General features: G+C 48.5%; 1 protein-coding gene across 1 annotated transcript in view; it reads right to left on the reverse strand.

Annotated features, from left to right (window-relative positions):
* Positions 1 to 20741, reverse strand: part of RPS6KA2 (ribosomal protein S6 kinase A2) — a 344820-nt gene extending 324079 nt beyond the window's left edge. The window contains exons 1-2 of the mRNA XM_053592911.1: positions 20356 to 20741; positions 17690 to 17749 (exon numbers count right to left, since the gene is read on the reverse strand). Coding sequence (XP_053448886.1) covers positions 17690 to 17749; positions 20356 to 20418 — 123 coding nt within the window. The 5' untranslated portion in view covers positions 20419 to 20741. The remainder of the gene's footprint in view (positions 1 to 17689; positions 17750 to 20355) is intronic.
* Between the last annotated feature and the right edge of the window lie 5599 nt (positions 20742 to 26340).

The raw sequence follows: 26340 nt of genomic DNA on the forward strand, positions 1-26340 counted from the left end.
GCATGTGTGGGTGCGTGTGTGTGTCTGAGCCTTATGTGAAGAGGAGAAATCCCACCAAGACAGTAACAGCCACAGTGTCCAGCACTCCATCCCCCCTCAAATATCACACTTTGGTCCTCACCCTGTCAGCAGGCCCTGGTTAGCAGGCCCCATTGTACGACTCTCAGCCCAACTCACTTTCCTCTCCTGTGTGGCCTCTCATGAGGCAAGAAGATCCTTCACTCTCCACCCACATGGTGGTTAGTTTAGAATGGTGTTTCCCAGAAATGAATAAAAAGGACCTTCAAACTCCCCTTAAACAATGCCCAATGCTCTTGTGACCAGGAATCCATTTCAAAGCAAGGGCAGGGAGGACTCTCCCATGAATGGAGAACCCTGAGCTGTGGTGGCAGGCGGTACTTAGGAGAGAAGGGGGAACCCTCTGTGGGGGCGGGGTGCAGGGCAAGGGCCCCATGAGCTCAGGGACTGACCAAGGCTGACCATTAGGGCAGGTGTGACTCCAGGAAGCAAGCCACAGTGCAGGGAGGGCAACTAGGTTGAAGAGGGGCAACTTGGACCTCTCATTCCTAGACAAAGCCATGAGTGAGGTGAACCCCAAGCCAGATCGATCCCCCATGTGTCAGACGGTCCTGCTCTGTTTGGGCTGCTACAACAAAACAGCACAGACTAGGTGGCTGATAAGCAATGGAAACTAATTTCTTATTGTTTTGGAGGCTGTAAGTCTGAGGTCAAGGCATGGCAGTTCCCACGTGTGATGCACTGCTCCCTGGTCTGTGGATGGCATGTTCTCACCAGGTCCTCATCTACCATAGACGGGGCTGGGGCTCCTGAGGTGCCCTTTTATAAGGGCACTAATCGGATTCACAAGGGCCCCACCCTCATGACATCCTCACCTAGGACTCATCCCCTAATACCATCTCCTGAGGGTTAGGATTTCAGCATGGCCTTGGGGTGGACACAAACATTCAGACCACGGACCAGCAGGACAGAGCAGATCCTTCCAGGTAGCTGTACCCTGTGGTCCGTCCTTTCACATCAACAATCATGTGTAAAAAATAAAGAAAACTGGATTAGTCTGAAAATGAATCAAAGCAAATACAACAATGAGTCATTAAAAAACACTTTGGACATAAATAGATGTTCTCTTTTGGCAAATTTTCTAGGTTGATGGGTATTTTGAGTTTTACTGAGGAAAACAGATATAAATTTTATGAAGCAGCTGAAATAACTATAGCATACAATATATTTTTCCATATTTCCCCTTCATCCTTCCAACAAATTCTAAATTAATGCACAGTTTATTTTTTACATCTGAAAGTTGATAGGTTTTCTGCTTGTTCTGAGAAAGAAGAAATACATGGTTCCTATTCCAAAGTCTTAGTTATGTCTGAAATGTTAAATTCCATTGTACATATACTCAATCAAAAGAGCATTTGTCAGCCTATGTCCTGAGAATTTAGCTAACTCTTGGGCCTCAGCAGTCTGGGCCCGTGTCCTAGGATCAGGTAAGAAAGTTCACTGCCCACAGCACAGAGAAAGATCCCCCTACCCCACATGCAGACAGCTTTGCAATTTGGCTCTTACAGTTGGGCAAATCACCTTCCTCAATGATTGCTGGGGAAATCTTCAACCCATGCACTTTTCTAAAAATTACAAACTTGGCCCTGGAAGTAAGCTGGAATTATTGCAGGGTCCTATTTATCCCAAATTGCTCAGGGTCCCATGAAACTCTTTTCACTGACCTCTATTTTGCCATTATATTGTCAGGTCACATTTATAGATACTGCAAGAAGGATATGCAAGAAATTCAATACTATATTTATTATGGAGCTTTGTCTACTGTACAATTCACAGTAGCCTTCATGGACACATAGGGGAATATTAACCTCAGACCACGGTGCTAAGAAAGGCCGGGATTTCTGGATGCTCTGATGTTTCAATGTGTAGATGCTGTGCATTATGTAACTGACCAAATTTCTCTATATTTCCCCTTCATCCTTCCAACAAATTCTAAATTAATGCACAGTTCATTTTTTACATCTGAAAGTTGACAGGTTTACTACAACCTCTGGAGAGCTCAGAGCCAAATTCTAAACTCACCTTTACACTGAAGCAGACAGTAGAATGGTGGTTTTGGTCAAAGGTACAAAGTTTTAGTTATACAGGATGAGTAAACTCCAGAGACTATGAAGTTGTTAGAATGGATTACTTAATTTTAAGAAAATTTGACAAACAGAACCCAGGATGGCCATGGTGGGGTGTTTTCGGTCTTGCATGCCTGATAAGGAAGAAGACCCTCCACAATGCACCACCCTGCACAATCTACAACCTTGCAGAATCCACAACCTTGCACCATGGCCATTGCAGCCTTACATACAAGAAATACTTCTGCCAAGACATCTGCCAAGCAAACGCATGTCCAACCTCAGGCCAGTGTCACCCTTGTTCTTGATTCTTGTAGGATAATTATTTCAAAACAGTTACAATATCCTCCTCATCTTCTCCTTTAAAAACTGCTGTTTTCCTTTATAAGGGCACTAATCAAATTCACGAGGGCCCCACCTTCATGACATCCTCACCTGGGATTTGTCCCCTAATACCATCTCCTGAGGGTATTCTAGGATTTCAGCACGTGCAGGATTTGAATAAGCACAGTTTTCCTACAGCACGTGTATTTCGTAATTTTCAGGCTACAAAACTTGCACGTATGTTATAAGATTTATCCCTAACTCTTTCATATTTATGGAAGCTATTATGTATCATTTTAATCTCAATTTCCAATTTTTGTCACCTATATGTATGCAACTGACTTTGCATTTTTGCCTTGTATCCTACAACCTTGCTAAACTCATTAGATTTAATAGTCTTTTTTGTAGATTGTTTGGAATTGCCCATGTAAATCATCATATTGTATGCAAACAAATGCCATTTCCTTTCTTTCTCTCCAATCTGTAACTTACACTTTCCCTTACGGCACTACCAGTAATTTTCAGTTCAATGATAAACAGAAGTGGGGCAAGTGGGCACCACTGCCTTGTTTTCAATCTGAAGGCAACAGCACTCCATCTCTCTCTGTTGGGTGTCCGCCTGTAGCCTCATGTTGTACAGGCACTTTGTCACATAAAATATTCCTTTTTATCCATGGTTTGGAGAAATTTTTATGAGGAATAGATTAAGTTTTGCCAAGTGATTTTATGCTTATATTGAGACAATCAGATGTTTCTCTCTCTCTCTTTTTTTTTTGAGACAGTGTCTCAAGCTGTTGCCCTCAGTAGAGTGTCATAACATCACAGCTCACAGCAACCTCAAACTCTTGGGCTTAAGCAATTCTCTTGCCTCAGCCTCCCAAGTAGCTAGGACTACAGGGGCCCGCCACAACACCTGGCTATTTTTTGATTGCAATTGTCATTGCTGTTTAGCAGGCCTGGGCTGGGCTTGTACCCACCAGCCTCGAGGAACGTGGCAGGCATCCTACTCACTGAGTACAGGCGCCGAGCCTGTTTTTCTCTTTATAGTCTGTTAATATGGTAAATTATATCAATTTATTTTCAAATGTTAAACAAAATTTGCACCCTTGGGATAATTTTTACTTCGTTATGGTGTGTTACTCCTTTTATACATTGCTGGATTCAACTTGCTAATATTTTCTTAAGGTTTTTTTATGTATATGTTCATCAGAAATATTGTTCTATTCTGTTGGGGTTTTTTTTTTTCTTGTATTTCTTTGCCTGGTTTTGGTTTTAGCATCGGGGTCATTCTGGCCTCATGAAATGAGTAGGGAAGTGCCCTCTCCTCTTCTACCTGGCACATCTGTATAGAATTGGTACTATTTCTTCAGTAAGTGTTTGATGGAATTCACTAGTGAATCCAACTAGTCTTGAAATCTTTGTTGTGGAAAGTTTTTAACTGCAATTCAATATCTTTAATAAATATAAGACTATACAGTTTGAATATTTTCTATTTATCTTCTTTTTAGTTCTCTGATTTTTTCCACTGCTATTTCTAATACATTAATAAACTCGCTTAAGAATACATCCATTTGACTTACCTGTATAGTTTTCCTCTCTTTGCTGAAATTCAATATCTGCTTGTACACATTGTTCACCTTTTCCATTAGCTCTTTTACCATAATAATTATAGTTACTTTAAAGTCCAATCTGTTGGTTCTTGTGTCCTGGTCAGTCTTGGCAACACGTGGGCTGTGTTTTTGTGTTTTCCTTTTGCTTGTTTTGGCGTGTGTCTTTTCATCCTTTATCAGAAGCCGGGTATCACGTTGGAGACTCACACCCAAAGTTGGCCAGCCCCCCTCTTGTCCCTTAGAGCTGAGTTTATCCAGTGAGTAGCTGACATGGCTTTGGGTTTTGTTGTTGTTACACTGCTGTCATTGTACTGAAGTCCTCAAATTCTTCCAATGTCGTACTGTGGTCACTGTGGGACTTGGGGTGCCAGAGAGCTTTCCAGCACCCCCATCTGCACTTGCAGCAGGTGCTGCTGATACGGCCACAGCCCTGAGGAAAGATGGCAGTGTCCATGCCTCTTACTGTGCGGCTCTAAGGCCTCCTGTCCAACCCATCTGAGAGGAGGCCCTGAGACCTAGGCCTTGGTGCAGCCACCTGCCCCTCTGTAATTGTTGGGGGTGGGTAAGCTCCCTGCATCCCACACACCAATCCTGTTTATTTCATCTGGGGCAGGACTCCCAGCCCAGCAGTAGCTGTGGTTTGCAACTGGAGCAGGGAGGGGTCCTGGCCCTCCCAGCCCACCTGCTTCAGCATCAAGGCCTCCGCACATGACCATCCTCCCCTCCCAGTGGCTGAGGGTGCTGCATCAAGACAGAGAAGATTTGGGAGCTAGGTAGGCTCCTGTGATGCAGCGCGGGGCTCCCACAGCCCTGCCCTGCCTCTGTGGGCAGGTCCAGGGAGGGGGCTTGGCAGTGAGGGGAACAGCTGTGTCTGGCTGCTGCGAGAGTGTGAGCCACACCCGCCACTTCCCTCTTCCCCTCTCTGATGGTGGTCACATCTGCTGCATGACCCAGGGCTCCTCATAAAAACTCTTTAGGACACAGTTCACCTGGTGTCTTGCTCACTCATACGTTCAAGAAAAAGTATGATTTTGACAATTATTGGACGCTTTTTCCTTGTTATCAACATTCATGTGGCTTTCTACATTTGAAGCAGACCAGAAATGCCCAAGTTTTATGTTGTTGTAGCTGTAAATTGTTTGCGTAATTTATCCAAATATCTTTTCTTACAGAATTAAAATAAAGCCTTCACGTGAGAAATGGAAATTAAGAAGCAGATATTTTTGTAATTCACAATTAGCTTAGGAGCCAGTTTTTACTCTATTACTGTGTGCGTCTATCCTACACGCAAGGATAATGCTGACTCTGTGCATGAGTGAGGGCCGGTTGGCACAGCCCTGGGTCAGAGGCTGAAACTCCCTCCTGGGAGAGCAGGGAGCACTGGAGTCTCAGACTGAGCTCTCAGATGCTCACAGCCCCCTTTTGGAAATAGCATCTGTGGCATTTGCTGAAATTAAACGTTAGGAATCAATGCCCCGTCCAACAGAAGTACAACTTAGCTATCATTGATTTTTTTTTTTCAAGTAAAATAACATGGGAGAAGGGTGGATGGCTTTTAACTTATAAAGTGAAGTGCTTTTGACCTCCCTAACTCAAAGGTTTTGGGGGAGGCAGGAATGAAAATGTCAGCCTGTCAGTGATAACAGCAACATCCTCGTGCAGAGAAGTATTCTTATTTTTGAAAGAGGCACATTGAAATATTTATGAGTAAAACATTTTATGGTTTGTATACTTCACCTAAAAATACTTTAGCAAAAAATATTAACCACAAAAACCCTATCCCTCTAATAGATGATCTATCACTCAACTATTGAATAAAACTACTATGGTCTGTAAATAGCAAGATATCTGTACACAAGCAATAAACTTAGTATTACATGAAAATGCTGTGGTGCCACTTGTGTGGCAGAAGGAATGATTTGGAAGTCAATGATAGACGCTGCTCTGTAACACTGTCACAAACTCTTTCTGAAGGCTGGCTGGAGATGAGGGGCTGAGGAAAAGTGTCAGAGGACACTGTGAGGGGCTTTGAAGATATAGGAAGGCTAGGTGAGAACACAAGAAAGAAAAATGAATTGAGAGGAAACAAACCCCGAAAATAAGCAGGTCTGAGGCGGCGGCTTTTGCAACATGTCTGGAAGAGCAGGCACTGCACTGGCCTCCCAGGAGGGCGAGGTGGCGGGGGTGGCGGGGTGCAGGGCTGGACTGGTGGGGTCAGGAAAGGACCTGCTCTCTGTGTGCTGATGCCAAGAAGAGACAGTGAGATGGGCCTAACGGCACAGAAATGGGCCTGTGCCTCTTCCTTTCCACTTGGCAAAGCTACTAACACACATGGCCATCCTCTGAGGGACTAGGGACTGGGCAGGGTGAGGCTTGTGTAGGGAGAGACGATGGTCTGATGCAAAATCACCCCCAAAGTGTTCTCTCATCCCAAACCGGTCACTCCCATGGCCAGGAGTTTGTGGTGGCCTCGGGTCTTTCCTAAGAGTCACTGTGCTTCTGGTGGCCTTAGATAAGTCTTGAGAGTGAACCGGCAGCTCTTGAGAAGAAACAAGTGCTGGGCAGAGTGGGGCTGGAGGGCCCTCTGTACACTCTGGGCAGGGTCGGAGCAGAACTCTCAGTGAGAGTTGGGTCACGTGCGGTTCATGGATTTGGGCTCCTGCCTGCAAAGGCAGGGTCTCTGGCAGAGATGTGTACCTTAGTCACGAACGCCAACAAGATAACATTGCCCAAGCATGGTGTGCTCCCAAATGGTAGCTGAAGGCTTGAACCCCAGCTCCTCAGAATATGGCCTTCTTTGGACACAGGGTCACTGCAGGCATGGCATGGATGGAAGCTGCAAGCGTGGCTGTGACTACTATAACTGGTGCTCTGAGAAAACACCAGACACTATGGAGATGGAGGTAGAGATCAGAAGACACTTCTATAAGCCAGGAAGCGCCAGAGTAAAGGTTGGGGCCAGGGAGAGGTCCCCCCAGAGTTGTCAAGGAACCAGCCTGCTGACGCCTGGAGCTCAGATTGTGACCTTGCCATGGCGGGAGGCTTGACTCTGCCATAAGCAGCCTGGCATGTGGCACGTCATACAGTGGCCCTAGCATCCCGCTCCAGGTGGATGTCAGAGGCAAGTCCGACCCCTGACAGGTAGTATGAGGTCTCCACTGTGGGCACGGTGCCCAACCCCACCACCTGCTGCCTGGACCCTGTGGGAACCCACCGCCCAGTCCTAGAACTTGACCTTTCTACCACACACCTCATGCTTCTTAACCCAAAAGCCAGAGTCACTTTTCTTAAAAAATATTAATGAGACTATTGCTTTTCTGCTTGGAACCCTCCAAGGCTTCTCAGGAAAACTGGAATAAAAGCCAAGACCTTATCTGGTCTCTGGTCCCTTGTCACGCTTTCTCCCCTACCCCGTCTCACGCCAGCCTGGCCAGCACCAGACCATCAGCTGTTCCTGCTACACACCTCACTGGCGGCCACCTGCCAGGCTGACCCCTCTGCCGTGAACCCTTCGCCCTCCCTGCCCTCCAGTCTTTGGGGGTTGGTTTCTTCTCACCCTTCAAGTCACAGTGTTTGGGCCTAGTGCATGGGGGAGGCCTAAGGCAACCACAGCACTTCCCACCACACTTCCCACAGCACTTCCCACCACACTTCCCACAACACTTCACAGCACTTCCCACCATACTTCCCAGCACTTCCCACCATACTTCCCACAGCACTTCCCACCACACTTCCCACAGCACTTCACAGCACTTCCCACCATACTTCCCACAGCACTTCCCACCACACTTCCCACAGCACTTCACAGCACTTCCCACCATACTTCCCAGCACTTCCCACCATATTTCCCAGCACTTCCCACCATACTTCCCACAGCACTTCCCACCATACTTCCCAGCACTTCCCACCATACTTCCCAGCACTTCCCAACATACTTCCCACAGCACTTCCCACCATACTTCCCAGCACTTCCCACCATACTTCCCACAGCACTTCCCACCATACTTCCCACAGCACTTCCCACCACACTTCCCACTGCACTTCCCACAGCACTTCCTACCACTTCCCACAGCACTTCCTACCACACTTCCCACTGAACTTCCTACACTTCCCACTGCACTTCCCACAGCACTCCCTACCACTTCCCACAGCACTTCCTAACACACTTCCCACAGCACTCCCTACCACTTCCCATAGCACTTCCCACCACACTTCCCACAGCATTCCTTACCACTTCCCACAGCATTCCCTACCACTTCCCACCACACTTCCCACAGCATTCCTTACCACTTCCCACCACACTTCCCACAGCATTCCCTACCACTTCCCACCACACTTCCCATAGCACTTCCTACCGCACTTCCCACAGCATTCCTTACCACTTCCCACCACACTTGCCACAGCACTTCCTACCGCAATTCCCATAGCACTTCCCACAGCATTCCCTACCACTTCCCACCACACTTCCCACAGCATTCCTTACCACTTCCCACCACACTTCCCACAGCACTTCCCACCACACTTCCCACAGCACTCCCTACCACTTCCCACCACACTTGCCACAGCACTTCCTACCGCACTTCCCATAGCACTTCCCACAGCATTCCCTACCACTTCCCACCACACTTCCCACAGCATTCCCTACCACTTCCCACCACACTTCCCACAGCATTCCTTACCACTTCCCACCACACTTCCCACAGCACTCCCTACCACTTCCCACCACACTTCCCACAGCATTCCTTACCACTTCCCACCACACTTCCCACAGCACTTCCCACCACACTTCCCACAGCACTCCCTACCACTTCCCACCACACTTGCCACAGCACTTCCTACCGCACTTCCCATAGCACTTCCCACAGCATTCCCTACCACTTCCCACCACACTTCCCACAGCATTCCCTACCACTTCCCACACTTCCCACAGCATTCCTTACCACTTCCCACCACACTTCCCACAGCATTCCCTACCACTTCCCACCACACTTCCCACAGCATTCCTTACCACTTCCCACCACACTTCCCACAGCACTCCCTACCACTTCCCACCACACTTCCCACAGCATTCCTTACCACTTCCCACCACACTTCCCATAGCACTTCCCACCACACTTCCCACAGCACTCCCTACCACTTCCCACCACACTTCCCACAGCATTCCCTACCACTTCCCACCACACTTCCCACAGCATTCCTTACCACTTCCCACCACACTTCCCACAGCACTCCCTACCACTTCCCACCACACTTCCCACAGCATTCCTTACCACTTCCCACCACACTTCCCACAGCATTCCCTACCACTTCCCACCACACTTCCCACAGCATTCCTTACCACTTCCCACCACACTTCCCACAGCATTCCCTACCACTTCCCACCACACTTCCCACAGCATTCCTTACCACTTCCCACCACACTTCCCATAGCACTTCCCACCACACTTCCCACAGCACTCCCTACCACTTCCCACCACACTTCCCACAGCATTCCTTACCACTTCCCACCACACTTCCCACAGCATTCCCTACCACTTCCCACCACACTTCCCACAGCATTCCTTACCACTTCCCACCACACTTCCCACAGCATTCCCTACCACTTCCCACCACACTTCCCACAGCATTCCTTACCACTTCCCACCACACTTCCCATAGCACTTCCCACCACACTTCCCACAGCACTCCCTACCACTTCCCACCACACTGCCCACAGCTTCCCTACCACTTCCCACCACACTTCCCACAGCATTCCTTACCACTTCCCACCACACTTCCCACAGCATTCCTTACCACTTCCCACCACACTTCCCACAGCACTTCCCACCACACTTCCCACAGCATTCCTTACCACTTCCCACCACACTTCCCACAGCATTCCTTACCACTTCCCACCACACTTCCCATAGCACTTCCCACCACACTTCCCACAGCACTCCCTACCACTTCCCACCACACTTCCCACAGCATTCCTTACCACTTCCCACCACACTTCCCACAGCATTCCCTACCACTTCCCACCACACTTCCCACAGCATTCCTTACCACTTCCCACCACACTTCCCACAGCATTCCTTACCACTTCCCACCACACTTCCCACAGCATTCCTTACCACTTCCCACCACACTTCCCACAGCATTCCTTACCACTTCCCACCACACTTCCCATAGCACTTCCCACCACACTTCCCACAGCACTCCCTACCACTTCCCACCACACTTCCCACAGCATTCCTTACCACTTCCCACCACACTTCCCATAGCACTTCCCACCACACTTGCCACAGCACTTCCTACCGCACTTCCCACCACACTTCCCACCACATAGAATGATCTTCAGGTGGTCATTCACTTTCGAGAACACTAAAATATAAGGTCGACATTGGTGGAACTTCTGTGTCTCCTGTGTCACTGAATAGCTGACACCTAGCTCAGTGCCAGGCAAATGGCTGTCCTATGAAGATATCTCCTGGAAAAACAGAAAGAAAGCAGGAGAGACCAGCACCTTGAACCAGGCATGCAGTTCAGAGCTGAGGTGTCCAATACCACTGGCCCCTGCTGCCCGACACTTTTCATCATTTTAAGACTGAAACTGAGAAATCACCCTGTTATGCCGACCCTATTGATCTGGAAATATGCCTTCATCTGATTAAAACCCCACATAGACTGTGACTCCCTAAGGAGCAGGAGCTGCCTCATTCCCACTTCTGCTCCTGGTGCGTCACACACTGTCTGCTGGTGCAGGCCTGCAAACCAGTAAACGTCTGTAGAACTGTTTCCTCACTACTCATGGTCTCTGCTTGTGAGTCACATGCCATTTGCTGCACTCATTCTACATGAGGCAGATGGTGACACTTGGGCTTAAGGGACCAAGGGAGCTCCAGCTTGTCACCAGTGTGCCCGTGCAGGCCTCCGTGGGAGACAGGTGGAGGGCAGGTGCCTCCCTCTCGGTGCTGGCGGTCACGCAGCATGCGTGGGCTCCGCGGGGTGTTTTGGTTCCACATCCTGGGAGAATATGCTTGAGTGGTTCCCTTGAGAATGTTATGACTCACATAACAGCAAAGTCTGTCTCCACACCCAGCTTTCAGCTGCACGCATGTTACAAGGGTGCTTTGGGGGTTTTGTTTTCCTTGTTATTCCTTCAAAATATCTGAGGGATGTAAAGCTATAGAATGTTCTGACTGATGCCTTCCACCTGACCCAACACTGACAGTGGTTATCTATGGAGGAAAACCTACTCAGCCAAAAACTACATATACATACGTATGTATATATCTCCTTACCATATTTATTAAATTATCCATTTAGGATTAATAAAATATAAGGAACTTTTGTAATTCTTGTAATTCAATACTATACCCTACCTACGACTGAGCTATGAGCCAAAGCACACATGGGTATGATTTTTAAAAGCATCTCTAGCTAAAGCTCCCAGTACTTTTATGTACTCATAAAAAGACAATTTTTGTATTTTTCTGATTTGAACAGAGGCGAGAATCCTGAAGGGAGCAGGGGAGGGAATCTCAGTGCCAACACGGGGTCTGTGAGTTCCTCAAAGCTGGCAGGCGGGGCACAGATCTGAGCCCACCCCCTGCCTAGGAGAGCTCAGCTGGGAACCAGCTGAGGGCTCATGGCTGCTGAGGGGCTGTCCCTGGTGTGGGCAGGAAAAGAGGTGCCAGTGGCCAGGGGCCCCCACCGTGTAGCAGACGTGGCTACAGCCTGCCAAGGCCCAGCAGAGGAAGGGACTGAGCCACCGTGGGTGGCCCAGGCCTGGCTCCAGCAGCCGTGATCTGCCCCAGCGTCAGGTGCAGAAGAGACCAGTGACCCAGGAAGAGAAAACGTGTCTGTAGAAACTGCTTTTGTCTGACATTTCCTCTCTACTGGTTCTCTGCTGTCCTTAACAAATCACATCATACATAGTATCTGATGCCTTCATTTCGCCACCTATAAAACGGAAGGAACAGACAGACCGCCACCCCCACCGGGTTAGGAGGGCTGTGAGATGACGGGCAACAGAGGAACACGACAGGCAGAGCTCCATTTCCACGCAGGCAGAGGACAGCTACACCTGGTTCCTCTGGGGCTCAAACACCGGAGGCCTCACAATGCCCGGACTTCATCTCAGCTCCCTCCCACTGCGGTCTGTGCACCATAGTGCGAGGAACACACCGCTCTGACTCGGAGTTTCACTTCATGATTTTGACACACAAGGAGATTGCTGGCTGGGATGGGGTGGGAACCACTTCCCTTGGAGACCATCCATAAAATCACAGGGTGGGCTGTGCTCTGCCCGGAAGGCTACAGTGAAACCGGTCACTCCTCAGGGCCCTGCAACAGGCCGCAGCTGAGTGCTGCTGTTTCTCATCCTCCCACTGGGGTCCCCATCCGAGCCATCTGTGCCCTGGGCCCCAGACCTGCCCTCCAACCACAGCCCACGGACAAGGCACTGTGCATGCTGACTGAGGGGTCCTTTTATTTCAGGCAGGACTCACTCAGGAACCTGCAGCTGCTGACTGCCTCACAGACACAGAAAAATGAGGTTCTCAGAAACTGAAGAGAGTTGTGAACCACCTTCATGAGCCTAGGAGTGACAAGTGACACACACTCAAGTGAGATGGGAGTGACCAGAGGACACAGGTCTGCAGGTGACAAGGCCGGGCTTCTTGTCTTTGGCATTCTTGCAAATAATGACCACTTACACTCGAAGGATAAGCTGTACTAATTTTCTACACAAGCTCAATACATTTCCCTTCATCTTTGCTCAGTAAATGCTAACGTTTTGCAGAGCCAGTGTGACTGCCACCCACCCACGATGCACTAAACACAGATGGGTTGGCCACACCACCCTTTCCCCAAAGGCATTATGTTTATGCTACCCCTTTTCTAGAATTTCTGGAAGGATTAAAAGTGATTCTTATTTGCTGGCCAGAAAAGCAATAAGAAACAGAAATGCAAATGGATGGAAACCATCCCTGGGACTTATGTAACTCCAGCTTTAGAGACGCAACAGAAGACAGATTCATGAGAAAATGGGCAGGGCTCAGAAGATTGTTTTATCAATCTTCTTTCAAAACTATTAACCATCTCTTTTAAACTGTAATTGCATTGCTTTTAATTGCTTTATTATTATAGTTCCTGGGCTCCATTGTTCATCTTGTCTCATTTCTATTCAGAGCAGTTTAGGGCGTCTGTCCTCCCTCCTCCCTCCCCGCCTCCCTTCCCCCTGCACCCTCCTCTCTTCCTTCCCTCTTTTCTTCCATAAGAAGAACAACGCCTAGGTCCCAGAGCCAGGAGAGGTGATATGTGGCTCAGCCTGACCTGGGTAACGTTCCTCTGGTACCATGACAGGCCCTGACAATGCTCCTGGGCTGCTACTGTCCTTCAAGCATCCTGGGTTTCCTCTCTACCTCTCTCCCCAAGCAAGGAGAGCCATCAAGGGGTACAAGCCGCAGCCACGCAGGCATCGTGCAAGCTGGTCACAGGAGGAGGCCATGGTGACAGGGCCCAGGCTCACCCATGAGCTGCCCACAACCCTCCCAGCACCCTGAAGAGGGGCCGTGCCCAGGCTCGAGGGTCCCTCCTTGACCCTCTAGCTGCTGCTGCACATTCAGCCCCTCCCTGGCTCACAGAGACTGTTGAAATTGTCATCTGTTGTCTGGAACCCTAGCAAAACCCCAGCAGTCCCCTTGGTGGCCAAGGACAAGAAGTGTCACCCCCACCACACACCTGCAGGTGCTTTTCCTGCTGCGAACAGCACAGAGAGAGAAATGGGAAACACCCAGTGGTCACCAGTGCTGGTGGCAGTGTCTCTGCATCTGGTTTTCTAGAGCTAACCAGATAAGAAAATGGTCTCAGACTAACACTCACGACCCTTTAGAAAACATAGACAAGTTCTAATATATTTTGTGGGTTACTCTGTGAAATGACAGCTCACCTTAAAGTCTCCTACGTTTCTAACAGTATACAGGGACCAAGGATCACAAGACAGCACAGAGACCAGGAGTTTGGTGTGCTCAACTCTCAGGAGATGCAGCAGCCAGGCGGTGGGAATGGGGCTCAGGAGTCCTGTGATGGGCACCGAGGCCACTCTGCAGCCCGTCACCTCCCACCCCACACAGCTGACGGAACAGGCATACGTTGGTGTACAAGTCTCTTGAGTGTGAGGTCTGCCCAGTCCTCTCAGCGCAAACTCCAAGAGGGGTTTCCCAGACAGTGAGGCAGCAGTCACCTCTGGACCCTGCAGGCAGCATCTGACCAAGCCACGCTTTTCCTCTCTGCCTTCCACCTCCCTTCCCTGGTATCCACCTGCTTCCCGTGCCCAACCTGCAAAAGGGAAGCCGGAAGCAGGGGGCCCTGGAGCACCACAGAGCAGGCACCTCATATGTTCACAGAACACATTTTTATTCCAGTCTTTTCCTCCATGACTGTGAAGTCGCTATACTAAACCCTTCAAATAATCCCTTAAAGAGGGATTTCCTAGGAATCTGCTGATGTCTGTTGTTTATGCTGTTCAGAATATAAAGAATACCTGCTCTGATGTATCCAGGGAATTGAAACTCAAGGCCCACCAGGCCTGTGAATCTATAACACAAATTCCCCACGTTGACACCAGCTTCCCAAGAGAGGACGTGTTCTCTCCGTGACAAGGCAACCTCATTACCGCTAGAGGTCAGAGGCTGACCCCGTCTTACAGTCTGTACCCGGGGCCTTCAGCAGAGTTTTTCGTTAGAAATTTGACAGAAACATGGTATACAACTGGACAAGAATAACCTATCAGGATATTTTTACATGATTATCCCAATGTTTTCTTTACTTTAAAAATTATGTAAGAAGATAATATTTCACAAAAACATTTATGTCAATTAAAGTAATCACAATATCCCCTCCCCAACTCTTCCAAGACAAAACTTAATTACCTTTTTATTCTTCAATGTTGAACATGAAGTTAATAAATAGTCTTATTTGAATAAATGAATGAGAAAAACATTGTTAATTTGAATGACTTTTTTCCTGAATAAAGGTGACTTTCTAATTATCACACATGTCCAGCACGGCAGAAGGTGTGCGACATTTTATACTCAGTTCAGTTGCCAACAAATTCCCTCTGTGATCTGAGCCATAAACCCTTCACTAACAGAACACTCTGCTCTTTGCCACTCTGGAGGCCAAGACGGAAGAAGGAAAGCTTATCTCTACCACAATCAGACGACAGCCCAGAACACACATGGTGTTCAGCCGGGCATGTCGTGGTTCAGCATCATCTATTCAAAAAAAGAGATTTTCTCCAGTATTGTTTCATTATTCACACAAACATCACAAATCTATCTAAATATCAATATTATGGCCCTGCAACACCCCTGTGACTTGTCTGGAATTCTTTCATTGACTAAGAAGCAAAGCCATACTGATTTTCATCCAGACATGGTAAACATCAGGACCAGTAGTAATTTCCTCTGCCTCATATCCCATTGTCAGAAATAACTTTTAAAGAGGGCAGTTGTTTTTATTGCATTCTGGTAACAGATTCCCATTGAGTTTTCCATCAAAATATTGAGGCCAAGACAACTTCAAAGGAGGCAGGCTTAGCAGCTGAGCACTGCTCACAGAAAAGGGCTCTCACTTACTACGTGAGTACTTTAGAGCATATCATGTGCTGCACCCTGAATATTTGAATACCCCAAACTCATATGCTAAAATTCTAACCACATGGAGGCAGAGCCTGTGGGAGATGAACAGGTCAACTGGGTGGCGCCTCATAAATGGAATTAGGGCCCTTATATCATCAAAGGGATGTTCAGGAGCTCCCTCATCCTTCACCATGTGAGGACTCAGCAAGAAGACAACTGCCCAGGAACCAGGAAACATGCCCTCAACCAGCCACCTGGTCTGTGAGTGCCCCAACCTTGGCCTTCCAGGCTCCAGAACTGTGAGAAAAAAATCTCTGCTGTTTCTAAGCTGCCCAGGCTCTGGAATTCTCTGACAGCAGCCCGCATGGCCCAGGACATAGTGTTAAGCCTGCTGCTCAGTGTGGGCCTGTCAAAAGGAATGGTTTATTGCCCTGTGAGGTCTTAGTGCTGCTGAAGCCAACTGCTAAATTAATCTGCCTGCAGTGAACACACTGAGGTTCCCCTAGAAATCAGAGTATGCCTGGCAAGGAAGTGTTAACGATGACAGCCAGGCCTGCTTTCTCCCAGACCCTAGGGCACCCTCCTCCTTCCTGCCCTGCTACTTTGCAAGTACGGAACTGAGCATCCATCTTTCCAAGAAAGCCATCGAGTCACCTGTCTCCTTACCTTTTGACTACTGTAGAACAAGCAAAAGCAGCCTACACCTCTCACTCCCAGAGAACACCAGTTTCTAGCCAATGTTTTGTTGGAGAAAGCAGTGAGATCACCGCACAGCTGGGAGAAAGCTGCCCTCCAGATGCCCAGATCTGCAGCAGTGCAGAGCAGAAAGGAGGCGGATGAGGCAGCTCAACGCCACCCTGACGCCCTCCGACCCAGAGACTCTGGACTCCCATCTTGCATTGGTGCACATAGGTTGACATGATAGTGAATGAGTTTTCAGCATCTGAGCAATTTGTAACCTCAGAAATGTTCAGTGATCTAGCCCCCTCTCAGTCTGTGATACCTCCCAGCTGTTTTATGAAGGTCAACAGAGTTACAAGTTTTATAACTTTTATGGTTCCAGGTGGTGTGCGGCTGAGCCACTCAGAATGCTGAGTGTTGTAAATGGCCAAGTCAATGTTCCCTGGCAACAGGGAGAATCCCCTTAGTCAGCATCAGAAATACATCATCATCTAACCAGCACCCCTGACCTCCTTAGTTCAGCATGCTAGGCCAGCTCTTTCACGTCCAGAATCTCCCCCAATACATTGCTTTTTGTTACCAACTCTGCCCTAGGGCACCACTGTAGCTGGGACATTCCTACTTCATCAAAGTCTAAGTCAGCCTCTGTGTCCTGGGTCAGGAACACGCTCCCACATGGCATGGGGCCAGTGACAGCCAGAACCCTTCCTCCTTCCCCAGATTATTGCCACCTCCGACCCTGTCTCGTCAGCAATACCCATCCCCGCCCTCCTTGTCCAGTCCCCTGCTCCTCTTCCCACGGCCTCTCGGCTACCACCCACACCTGCGCCTTCCCTCACCCTGCCAGAGAGGCCCCTTCCTCACACAAGGGACCCACACTTCTCCCCAGCTCTGCTCAACTCATCACGAGACATATTCAGACACTGCCTAACGTGCTCCACTTGTCATGAGACATTTTCAGATACTGCCTAACGTATCTTTATCTAGAAGATGAAACAGTGTGTCATTCTCCTACACCCCACTGGTTGGTCTTCATGGCCCAGTGGGTGTGGACAATCTACCACCCCCTAAAAGCCACACATGTGGAAGTTTTTCTCAGCTTACAGTTTTTCTTCCCATATTCTAGGTATTCCTTTGAAGGGAAATTATCAAGTATATTATGTGTGTGTGCATATGTGTGTTACTCATATTTCACTAAAACAACCACTCACAGACCATTAATTTCAAACTTCCACTGCCCAACTCCACCTTCCAGGCCCAATCTCCCCCAATAGTCAGGTGGTAATAAAAGAGGAATAGTTACTTCTTCCGCAGTGTCCTCCGAAGTGGGCTCTGCATCCAGGTTAACATCCTCCTCAGTGATCTGGGGACAGAGATATACAGTAAACGTAGTTAACACTGAGTGTTCTGCAGCCTCAGACTTGCATCTGCGCACAGAGCTGACCAGGTAGGACTTGGGAACTGCAGCATGTCCCTTTCCCCCTGAATTTTCTTTTGAATCTATAATGCCTCCTGCCAGAGAAGGTGCCTGCATACAACAGGTGGTAAGTTGAGCACTGAGTGGTCTCATCCAAAGTCATAAATTACCAAATCAGGGAAGTGTGATGCACACAGCCTCCTGAAGAGCAAGGTGGAGGAGGGCGGGTTTACATGAAGCTAAAAGCCTGAGGTAGTTAAGGCAAAGTACGGCGTGAAAGCAAAGGTGTATGTGACCATTCCCATTCGAACTGAATAAAATCATAGTCCAGAGTTAATGCCAGGAGCATAAAACACCAGAGGGAGTGAAGGCCCGTGTGCTCTGTGTGCACGGTTTAGACAGAAGCCAGCCCAGTCTTCACTCATGCTGAATGGCTCAGGGCCAAGTGCTTAACCTGGGCCTCGGCTCCCTCCAGGTGCAGTCAGGGACCTAACAGGACTGCTGCCTGGAGACGTGGTGGGAATTCTGTGGAGTGATGCCTGCACAGCCATGGGGACAGGCTGCCCTGCAGCACACACTCAAATGGGGCAGTGGTCATCACCACCATTCCCAGTTTTGTCTTCTAACCTTGTAGCCATAAGGTCGTTATCCAGTAAGTCTCCAGGAATCATGTTTCTCTGCATTGTTTCAAAAAAAGCCTTCCCCTTTCTCTGATGCATGATGACACACCAGAAAGAAAAATCCTGTTTATTCCTCCAAAAGAACACGAATAACATGGACCGACAGCTCTGCGGCTGGGGTATGAGAAGCCCCACTCATCTTCTCTCCATTTTCCCACCTTGTCCCCTAGGCTATTGTCACCCAGTTGAAAGCAACGCTGGAATGCTAAACCCAATTCAGGAAACGCTGCACGCTGCTTCCTCATGCCAGATTCTGCAGGTTTCCAGTTGGCATGCACATGCACAGGTCAATTACACCACCCAAAATATCCCAGAAGGACTCTGGTATCATCAAGACTTCCCTGAGTTTTTTTGTTTGTTTGTGTTTGTTTTGCAGTTTCTGGCCGGGGTTGGGTTTGAACCCACCACCTCCGGCATATGGGGCCAGCGTCCTACCCCTTTGAGCCACAGGCACCGCCCCTTCCCTGGATTTTTTATAAAACATACAGTGTTCTCTAGTCCACTGGACCCCAGACTCAATTGAGTTCAGTTCCCTCAGATTACAGATGAGAAAATGGGCCAGAGACAAAAGCAGCTCAGATGGGGGGTTGTAGTAAATGGGAATCCAGCAGGGCTGATCTCTGGCCCCTGAAGCCCACAATCAGTTGTGTTAAATTTGTGTCACAGCAAATAACCATAAGCACTACAATCTCATGGCAGGTTTCCTTGTGCTCCTCACATAAGATGACATGATGTCACATTTGATGACACAACAAGTCTTTAGTGCCAAGAACAGCTCCCGTGTACAAACAGAACAGTTAAGAACAAGAAGGAGCCCCAAGGGCAGCAATAGCTTAGTCAGTCCACCTGAAAAGGGCTCTCTGTCACCTGTGCCCAGCACCCTCCATGCAATAGCAGCACAGGTGTCCACGACTGAGTGGGTTTGGCTGCCAAGAAAACCATGCAATGTGGGACAGTCTGTAAATTCCCTTCTCAGATTTTCTCATCTAGTTTAAAATTATATTATGTGGCTGTCTCAATATATACTATGCATATGTACAAATTAATAAAATTTAAACTAATGTTAATCTGTAGATAGATGCTGGGAATAAGGAATAAGGTAAAAATTAAAGCTTGAATTTTGCAAAGATTTAGGAAGATTAAAATGAGCCATTTTGTAAAAGCAATTCCAGTTGCTATAAAGACAGAACAGGAATAATAATGTATTAGCTGTTATTAACTTCCTTATGCTGCTTCTAGAAGGACGAAAGCATAGAAAAATTTCTTTTCTAGAAAAATCGTATGTTGATAATCTATCATCCAGGCTCTGTGTCCCTGGGGAGGCATGTAATGACAGGCATTAGCAACGTCCCCAGGCGGGAGCCAGCCCTGGGGATGGGCCAGGGATGCCTTCATTTCATTATTTCTTTATCTGAAATCGCACCTCTATATCTGAGCATACATCTTTTAAGATTGCATTGTCCTTATGACTTATGTTCCTACAAGAGAATTCATCCTTTATTTTCCTCCTGGTTTCATCCTTCCCTGCAGCCAATGGAGGTCTTACAATTTAAAGCCACTTGTTGAAGGAAAATCAAACTGATGCAGGTTAGTTTGAAACATGTGAATAGTTGAAGATACACACACTGCAAGAAGCATCCTGGAGTTTGGCTTAAGAGCAACATTTTTTTTCTTCTAGTCACTGCCATTAATACACTTCCACCACACACACACGTTTCTGTTTATTTATAAGCCTCCACACAGCACGCAGGCGTCCATGCACAGGAGACATCCAAGGCTGTGTCACATAGTAGCTATTCAGTAAATATGAATGCATTCGGAGTTAACATTTTTCAGGATACCGTGAAAAAGTACATTCTTTTCTATACTCACCTCTATTTCCATAGGCTCCACCTCTATCTTTTTCCATAGTTCCAGCAACTGTGCAATCGGCATTTTTAAAAACTTTCCTTTTCCTCTGATCAAGTATTGATAGAGAATAAATAGAGGCACGAAGCAGAGCTGGAGGTGGCCAGACAGAACGCCAGACGCCCCGGAGGCAGAGCTGGGAGTGCAGGGCAGGCCGGGCGGGGGCGCGGTGCTCGGGGCTCGGGGCGCGGTGCGGGGTGCTCGGTGCGCGGTGCTCGATGCTCGGTGCGCGGTGCTCGGTGCGCGGTGCCGGCGGCTGCCCCGCGGGCCCCTCCTTGGCCACCCGGACTCTGAGGAGCTGCTGGCCTCGGGCGGGAGCGGGAAGCAGGAGACGCAACTGCGGCGACTTTGGCCGAGTCAACGCTTCCCTGGCAGCATCGAATTGGGTTTCCTGCCTCTCTCCCTCCCTGCCAGCGCCGCTCTCTGCCCTTCCCCCTCACTATTTTACCTTAATTGGCTCTAAATGAGGGGTGAAAGTTGAGTCTGAGGATGCCGCTGCCATAGAAACTGCATAGCAACCGCGGGGAAGGGGGGAGCCGGAGGGGCTGCGCGGCAGGTTCTCCCCTCGCCGCCCTGCACCGCGCCCCCCCTGCCCGCCTCTCCCGCCTGCTCCTCCGAGACCGCGCGCGCCACCTCGAGCCGCCGGAACCCGGGGGACGAGGCAGGAAGCCAGGTGCGGCAGGGCCGCCGAAGCGGGAACATTTAAGAGGCCCCGCACGGTGGCGGACCAGCCCCCGAAGCCCCCCACCAGCAGCGGAGCGCGGGGACCACACGCCGGAGAAGGGGAGGCGACCCCTGGAGGGGGCGGGGCCGGGCCGGGCACCTGCTGCTCCCGCGCGAGCAGGAGACCGAGCTCCCGCCACAGCGTCCTCAGCAGGCGGGAGAATGAAACCAAGTGAGCTCTGGAAACTTGAATCCCCGCGGAGGTCAGGACTGTGCGTCGGGCACCTTATGCGGGTTCCAGGCGACGCGGCTCCGCAGTCCCTTCCCGAGGGGACAGAACCTGAGACGGGGGCTCCGAGGGGAGGGGAGCCCAGCGTCTCAGGAGAGGCAGCGCCAAGGAGCAGTGTTCTGGGGAAAATCCTTCTGTTTCCTTCCCTGGGGGGCGCGAGAGGGCTCACTTTTCTCTCCTTCCTTACCCCATTCCTGTCTCAGGATAACAGACGCATGCACGTGAAAATACTCCGTCTCTCCATACTTCTAAGCGCTGCTCCAAAAGCTTCTTGGTTCCTTCTTTTAGGGAATAGTCTTAAATTCAATGTTCAATATTGCTTCAGGAGTAAATATATTTATTTTCTGTAACAAACTCCTTTATGTTGGAGCAAAACACATAAAAAATGGCCTCCTTTTTCTAAAACATTATCAGCGCCTTGTCTTTTTCTTATTTATAATATCACTGAGAAATCCAATTCCTTAGGGGAAAAAAAATCCAGCTACTTTAAATTTCATACCAAAATAGAGTCCAAAGTTAACAGAGGGGCTCTGTGCTTAGTGTTAATTTATAATAGTCACTTTATCTTTCTATGAAACAAGGCCAGTAAGAACCTTTAAAATTAATTCTATTCCAAATAAAAATAATAGCAATATTGTTCATCTTCCAGTTGGACATTCCCTGACTGACAGCAGAGTGAGGGCTTCCAGGGTGTTTAACCTGAGGTGATTTTCAGCATACTGTGAAAGGTCACCGGTGAACAGACAAAATGAAGTGGTTTTCTGTAATGAAGCTGGGGAATCATTCTTATACGGCACTGCTAAAAGATGTCAGGAATCTTTGATGGGCTGAAAGCAAGAGACTCCCAAAGGCAGCAGGAGAAGAGGTGAAACGGTTCTTGGCAGCGTGTTTACACAGCCCCTGACTTCTGGAACGCCCGCAGGTGCTCTGACACAGGGCAGACTGAAGGGAATACTGGTCCTTCCACTTGAGGGGGGGGACTTTGTCGCTGAGAAGGAGTGAGGACCCCTGCTCCTGGAGGCCTGGTCACCTGGACACTGCCCCTGACACAGACGGCTAGTATGTGAAGAGTCTCAGGAATTGCTGGAAACACAGTTCCTAAGACCCATTCTAGAAACTGTGCAGATGGTATGCTAATGATTCAGGCATTTTATAGGTGATTCAGTGGCACCTGGAGAAACAGAAAGTGGTCACCAGAGAGGGGACAGGATTTCAAGTGACCGGGGACCCTGGATTCGAATTTTCTCGTGTACCTCACTCTGCATTGCTGCCTTTTAAAACACCTGAGAGGCCATCCACAAGCAAAGTACCACTTTTGTGAATTATCTTTCCATCAATTTTGTAAACATCCACGGTGATGCCTGCCAAGATGCAGCCAGCGTGCTCTTTATCCAGGAATGCTGCGTGGGAGAGGGACCTGAAACAGACCCCCTTGGGAGCCAAAAAACAAAACACAAATTTCCCAAGAGAGATATTGATCCAGGAAAACATTAGCACCACTTATGAAGCTTGCATTTAAGAAGACAAACAATCAGAGGGAAAAAGCGACAATTTTTTTTCTCAAAGGAAATAATGATTATATCTAAATACCTAAGAAGATAAAGATTCCAGTAAAGAACCAAAGAAATTAAGTATATAATAATAAAAATGTTCAAATGAATTTCAGGAAAACTTGAACAATTTTTTTCAATGAAAATAACACCTAAAAAAATAGATTTCTAAGAAGCCTATCTCCAAACATCAGTTCCAAGAAGAAAGAGCAGTTGAAGCATCTGTTTGAAAATGGGTCTTTAATGAACCCAACCCTGCAGGCTAAAAGCAATGGGCACTATTTCAAGAGTCCCAAATCACAAATTCACTGTGAAATGAGATGGATGAGTTGGCATCAAGCTCCTTGAAACTTAGCCCCAGTGAAAACTACTCTCATGCATCATTGAAAATGGGACATTGTTGTGGCCCTTAAGTCTTAAAAAAAGTGTCTCTTTTCAGGCAGGGTGTAGTGGCTCACACAGGTAATCCTAGCACTCTGGGAGGCCAAGGTGGGTGGATTGTTTGAGCTCAGGAGTTCCAGACCAGCCTGAGCAAGAGCAAAACCCTCTCTCTAAAAAAATAGCCCAGCCTTGGAATTGTAGCAGGTGCCTGAAATCTCAGATATTTGGGAAGCTGAAGCCAGAGGATCAGTTGAGCCCAAGAGTTCAAGGTTGCTGTGAGCTATGACTCCATGCTCCAAAAAAGACAAGTGTCTCTTTCTCATAGCAAGGGAGAAAAGAGAAGAGAAGGACAGGATGGGAAAAGAGCACATTCTCCCTGTGGACTTCCACAGAAAAGCTGAATCTTTCCCAGGACAGAATGGGCACTGGGGCATCTGGACCCCTACCACCTTCTGCTACCAACAGCTGTCTCTGCAGCTCCGTTTTCCCACCTTTGTAATGGAGAGAAGAGTGGCTACTTCGGGTCTCAAAATTACAGCAGCAAAATGTGCTTCACTGTCTGAGAGAAGGGCCCAGCAAACCTTGGTTTCCTCACAGTGAGACACTTGCCCTCCACCCTGCATGGACAGACACTTTCTAAAGACCCAAATGGTTTATCCTGGGCTGTTCCATTTTGCAAGTTGAGATGTATTAATACAAAGGATTTGGTAAAATGAAAAGAGCTATTAGTTCCTAGTGGAGTGGTAACCAGCCTTGGTATTTTCACTCTCCAGAGTTTCAAAAAATTCACCAAAAAACCCCTGCAAATCAAATTTATTTAAATATCATCCCTTCTTATGTGCTGGCCTGTGCTCCTCTGCTCCCCAAATTCATATGCTGAGGTCCTGAACCCCACTGCCTCAGGATGTAACCTAACTTAAGTCACTACAGATGTAATCAGTTCAGATGAGGCCAGACTGCGGGGGTTGGGGGAGTTTTCAGCCCTGCTCCGTCACAGCAGGTGCCCTCGTGGAAAGGGGAATTTGGACACACACACAAGGAGAACATGGAGAGTTTGGGGTTTTGGTGTCACAGCCCAAAAACCGGGCCTGGGACAGATCCTTCCCTGGTGCCCTCAGAGGGAGTGCAGCCCTCCAGAATTGTGAGACAGTACATTTCTATTGTATAGGCCACTGGGTTTGTGGTACTTTGTTAATTTGTTAGGGCAGCCTCAGAATAGAGGGACACACTCCCTGGGGGGTGGAGAGAAGATACTACATATCACAGTAAATCAAGAGGCACTCTAGGCTACATGGTGCAGGGACAGGAGTCAGAACTCCAGGATAAAGCTTTTTGCATAAAGATCTGCTTTGGCATTTCTGCTCCACCAGGATCAGCCATGGCACAGAGGACATGGTTTTAGCTGGGAACTACTGAACTTCCAAGAAGCTTACAGAGTGTTACAAAAACTGCTCTATCCACCACCAGCCTCTGTTTAGTGACTGGGATCCCTAATAGCCCGTTAAGAATATGCTCAGAGCCCCATTTCCAACAGCAGAGTCGTGACATGCTGACGCACAACAGCAGCTTGTTGTCAAGAGAAATTATTCACAAGGAAGAAAAGAGGCCGTGTGCAGAGTAAACAGCCTCTCAGTGTTATGAGAAGTACATTACGAGCTAGGAGAAAATTTTAAAGGAGCTCTTGATTACGGTCCTCCCACTGGTAAGAAGAGTCACTGTGACCCAGCCTGCCTGCATTCTTGGGACACTCCCAATCTTTGTACACGTGGTGGAGGCTTCGAGGGTCTGGGGCATAAATGCAGCTGGACAAATGCTTACTGGTTTCAGTTTCATGAACCCCACACTTAAGAAAGAACATACACGTACAAGGCAGAGAGAAGTGTAAGTGACAACACCCGCACCCCTTTATTCCCCTCTTCTCATTTGCTACACATACATATAACATTTCCCAGAAGTTAACTCGATCTTATTTAAAAAAAAAAAAAAAAAAAAACTGCATAGCATTTCACAGCCTTCCTGGGTGAGAGCCCTGCCACCTCGCTGGTCCTGCAGAGACGGTGAGGCCAAAGTATTCCCCACTGTGCAGCACACTGCAGTGATCACCGATGAAGCTGCTCCTTGGGATGTGTTAATTTAGCCTCAAGCCAGACATATTTAGTCTAAAATTTATTTCAGCTTCCACAAGTCTAATCATACAGCATTTCAAACAACACACCATAATGTGGAAGACTGCATCTGCCATTTCCCCCAGCCAAGCCTCATCTTTAAGATGGAATTCAGCATCCCCCCCCGCAGCCCCCACCAGACTCAGCAGCATCCTCCCCTGGTGCTGTTGCTGGGACTCAGCAGCGTCCTCAGTGGTCACCCATGATGGGATTCAGCAGCGTCCTCAGTGGTCACCCGTGATGGGACTCAGCAGCGTCCTCAGTGGGCACCCATGATGGAACTCAGCAGCGTCCTCAGTGGGCACCCCTGATGGAACTCAGCAGCGTCTACCCTGGGCACCCATGATGGAACTCAGCAGCGTCCACACCTGGCGCTGTTGCCAGGACTCAGCAGCGTCCACACCTGGCACTGTTGCCAGGACTCAGCAGCGTCCACACCTGATGCCCTCACTGGGACTCAGCAGCGTCCTCACTGGGCACCCCTGAGGGGACTCAGCAGCGTCTACCCTGGGCACCCATGATGGAACTCAGCAGCGCCACACCTGGCGCTGTTGCCAGGACTCAGCAGCGTCCACACCTGATGCCCTCACTGGGACTTAGCAGCGTCCACACCGGATGCCCTCACTGGGACTGCTGAGGGTCCCATGGGGTGCCCCTGATGGGACTCACAAGGCAAACACAGCCTGTAAGCAAGATTGCTAAAGCAAAAGAAACGTACGTCTAGACTTTTTTTTTTTTAAGTATTCTCTATTGAACCCACTCACAAAAACACGCATGTTGATGTCCATGATTGAAATATGGAGAAGTTCTTTTTTTAAAAACATCATTATACTTCTATAGAAGCTGCTGAAACAGAGCAGCCGCCTGGAGAAGTGCAGGCAGGCTTTTTCTCACCTGCGAG

This window comes from Nycticebus coucang, chromosome 5 (assembly GCF_027406575.1).
Source record: "Nycticebus coucang isolate mNycCou1 chromosome 5, mNycCou1.pri, whole genome shotgun sequence".
Classification (NCBI taxonomy): Eukaryota; Metazoa; Chordata; class Mammalia; order Primates; family Lorisidae; genus Nycticebus; species Nycticebus coucang.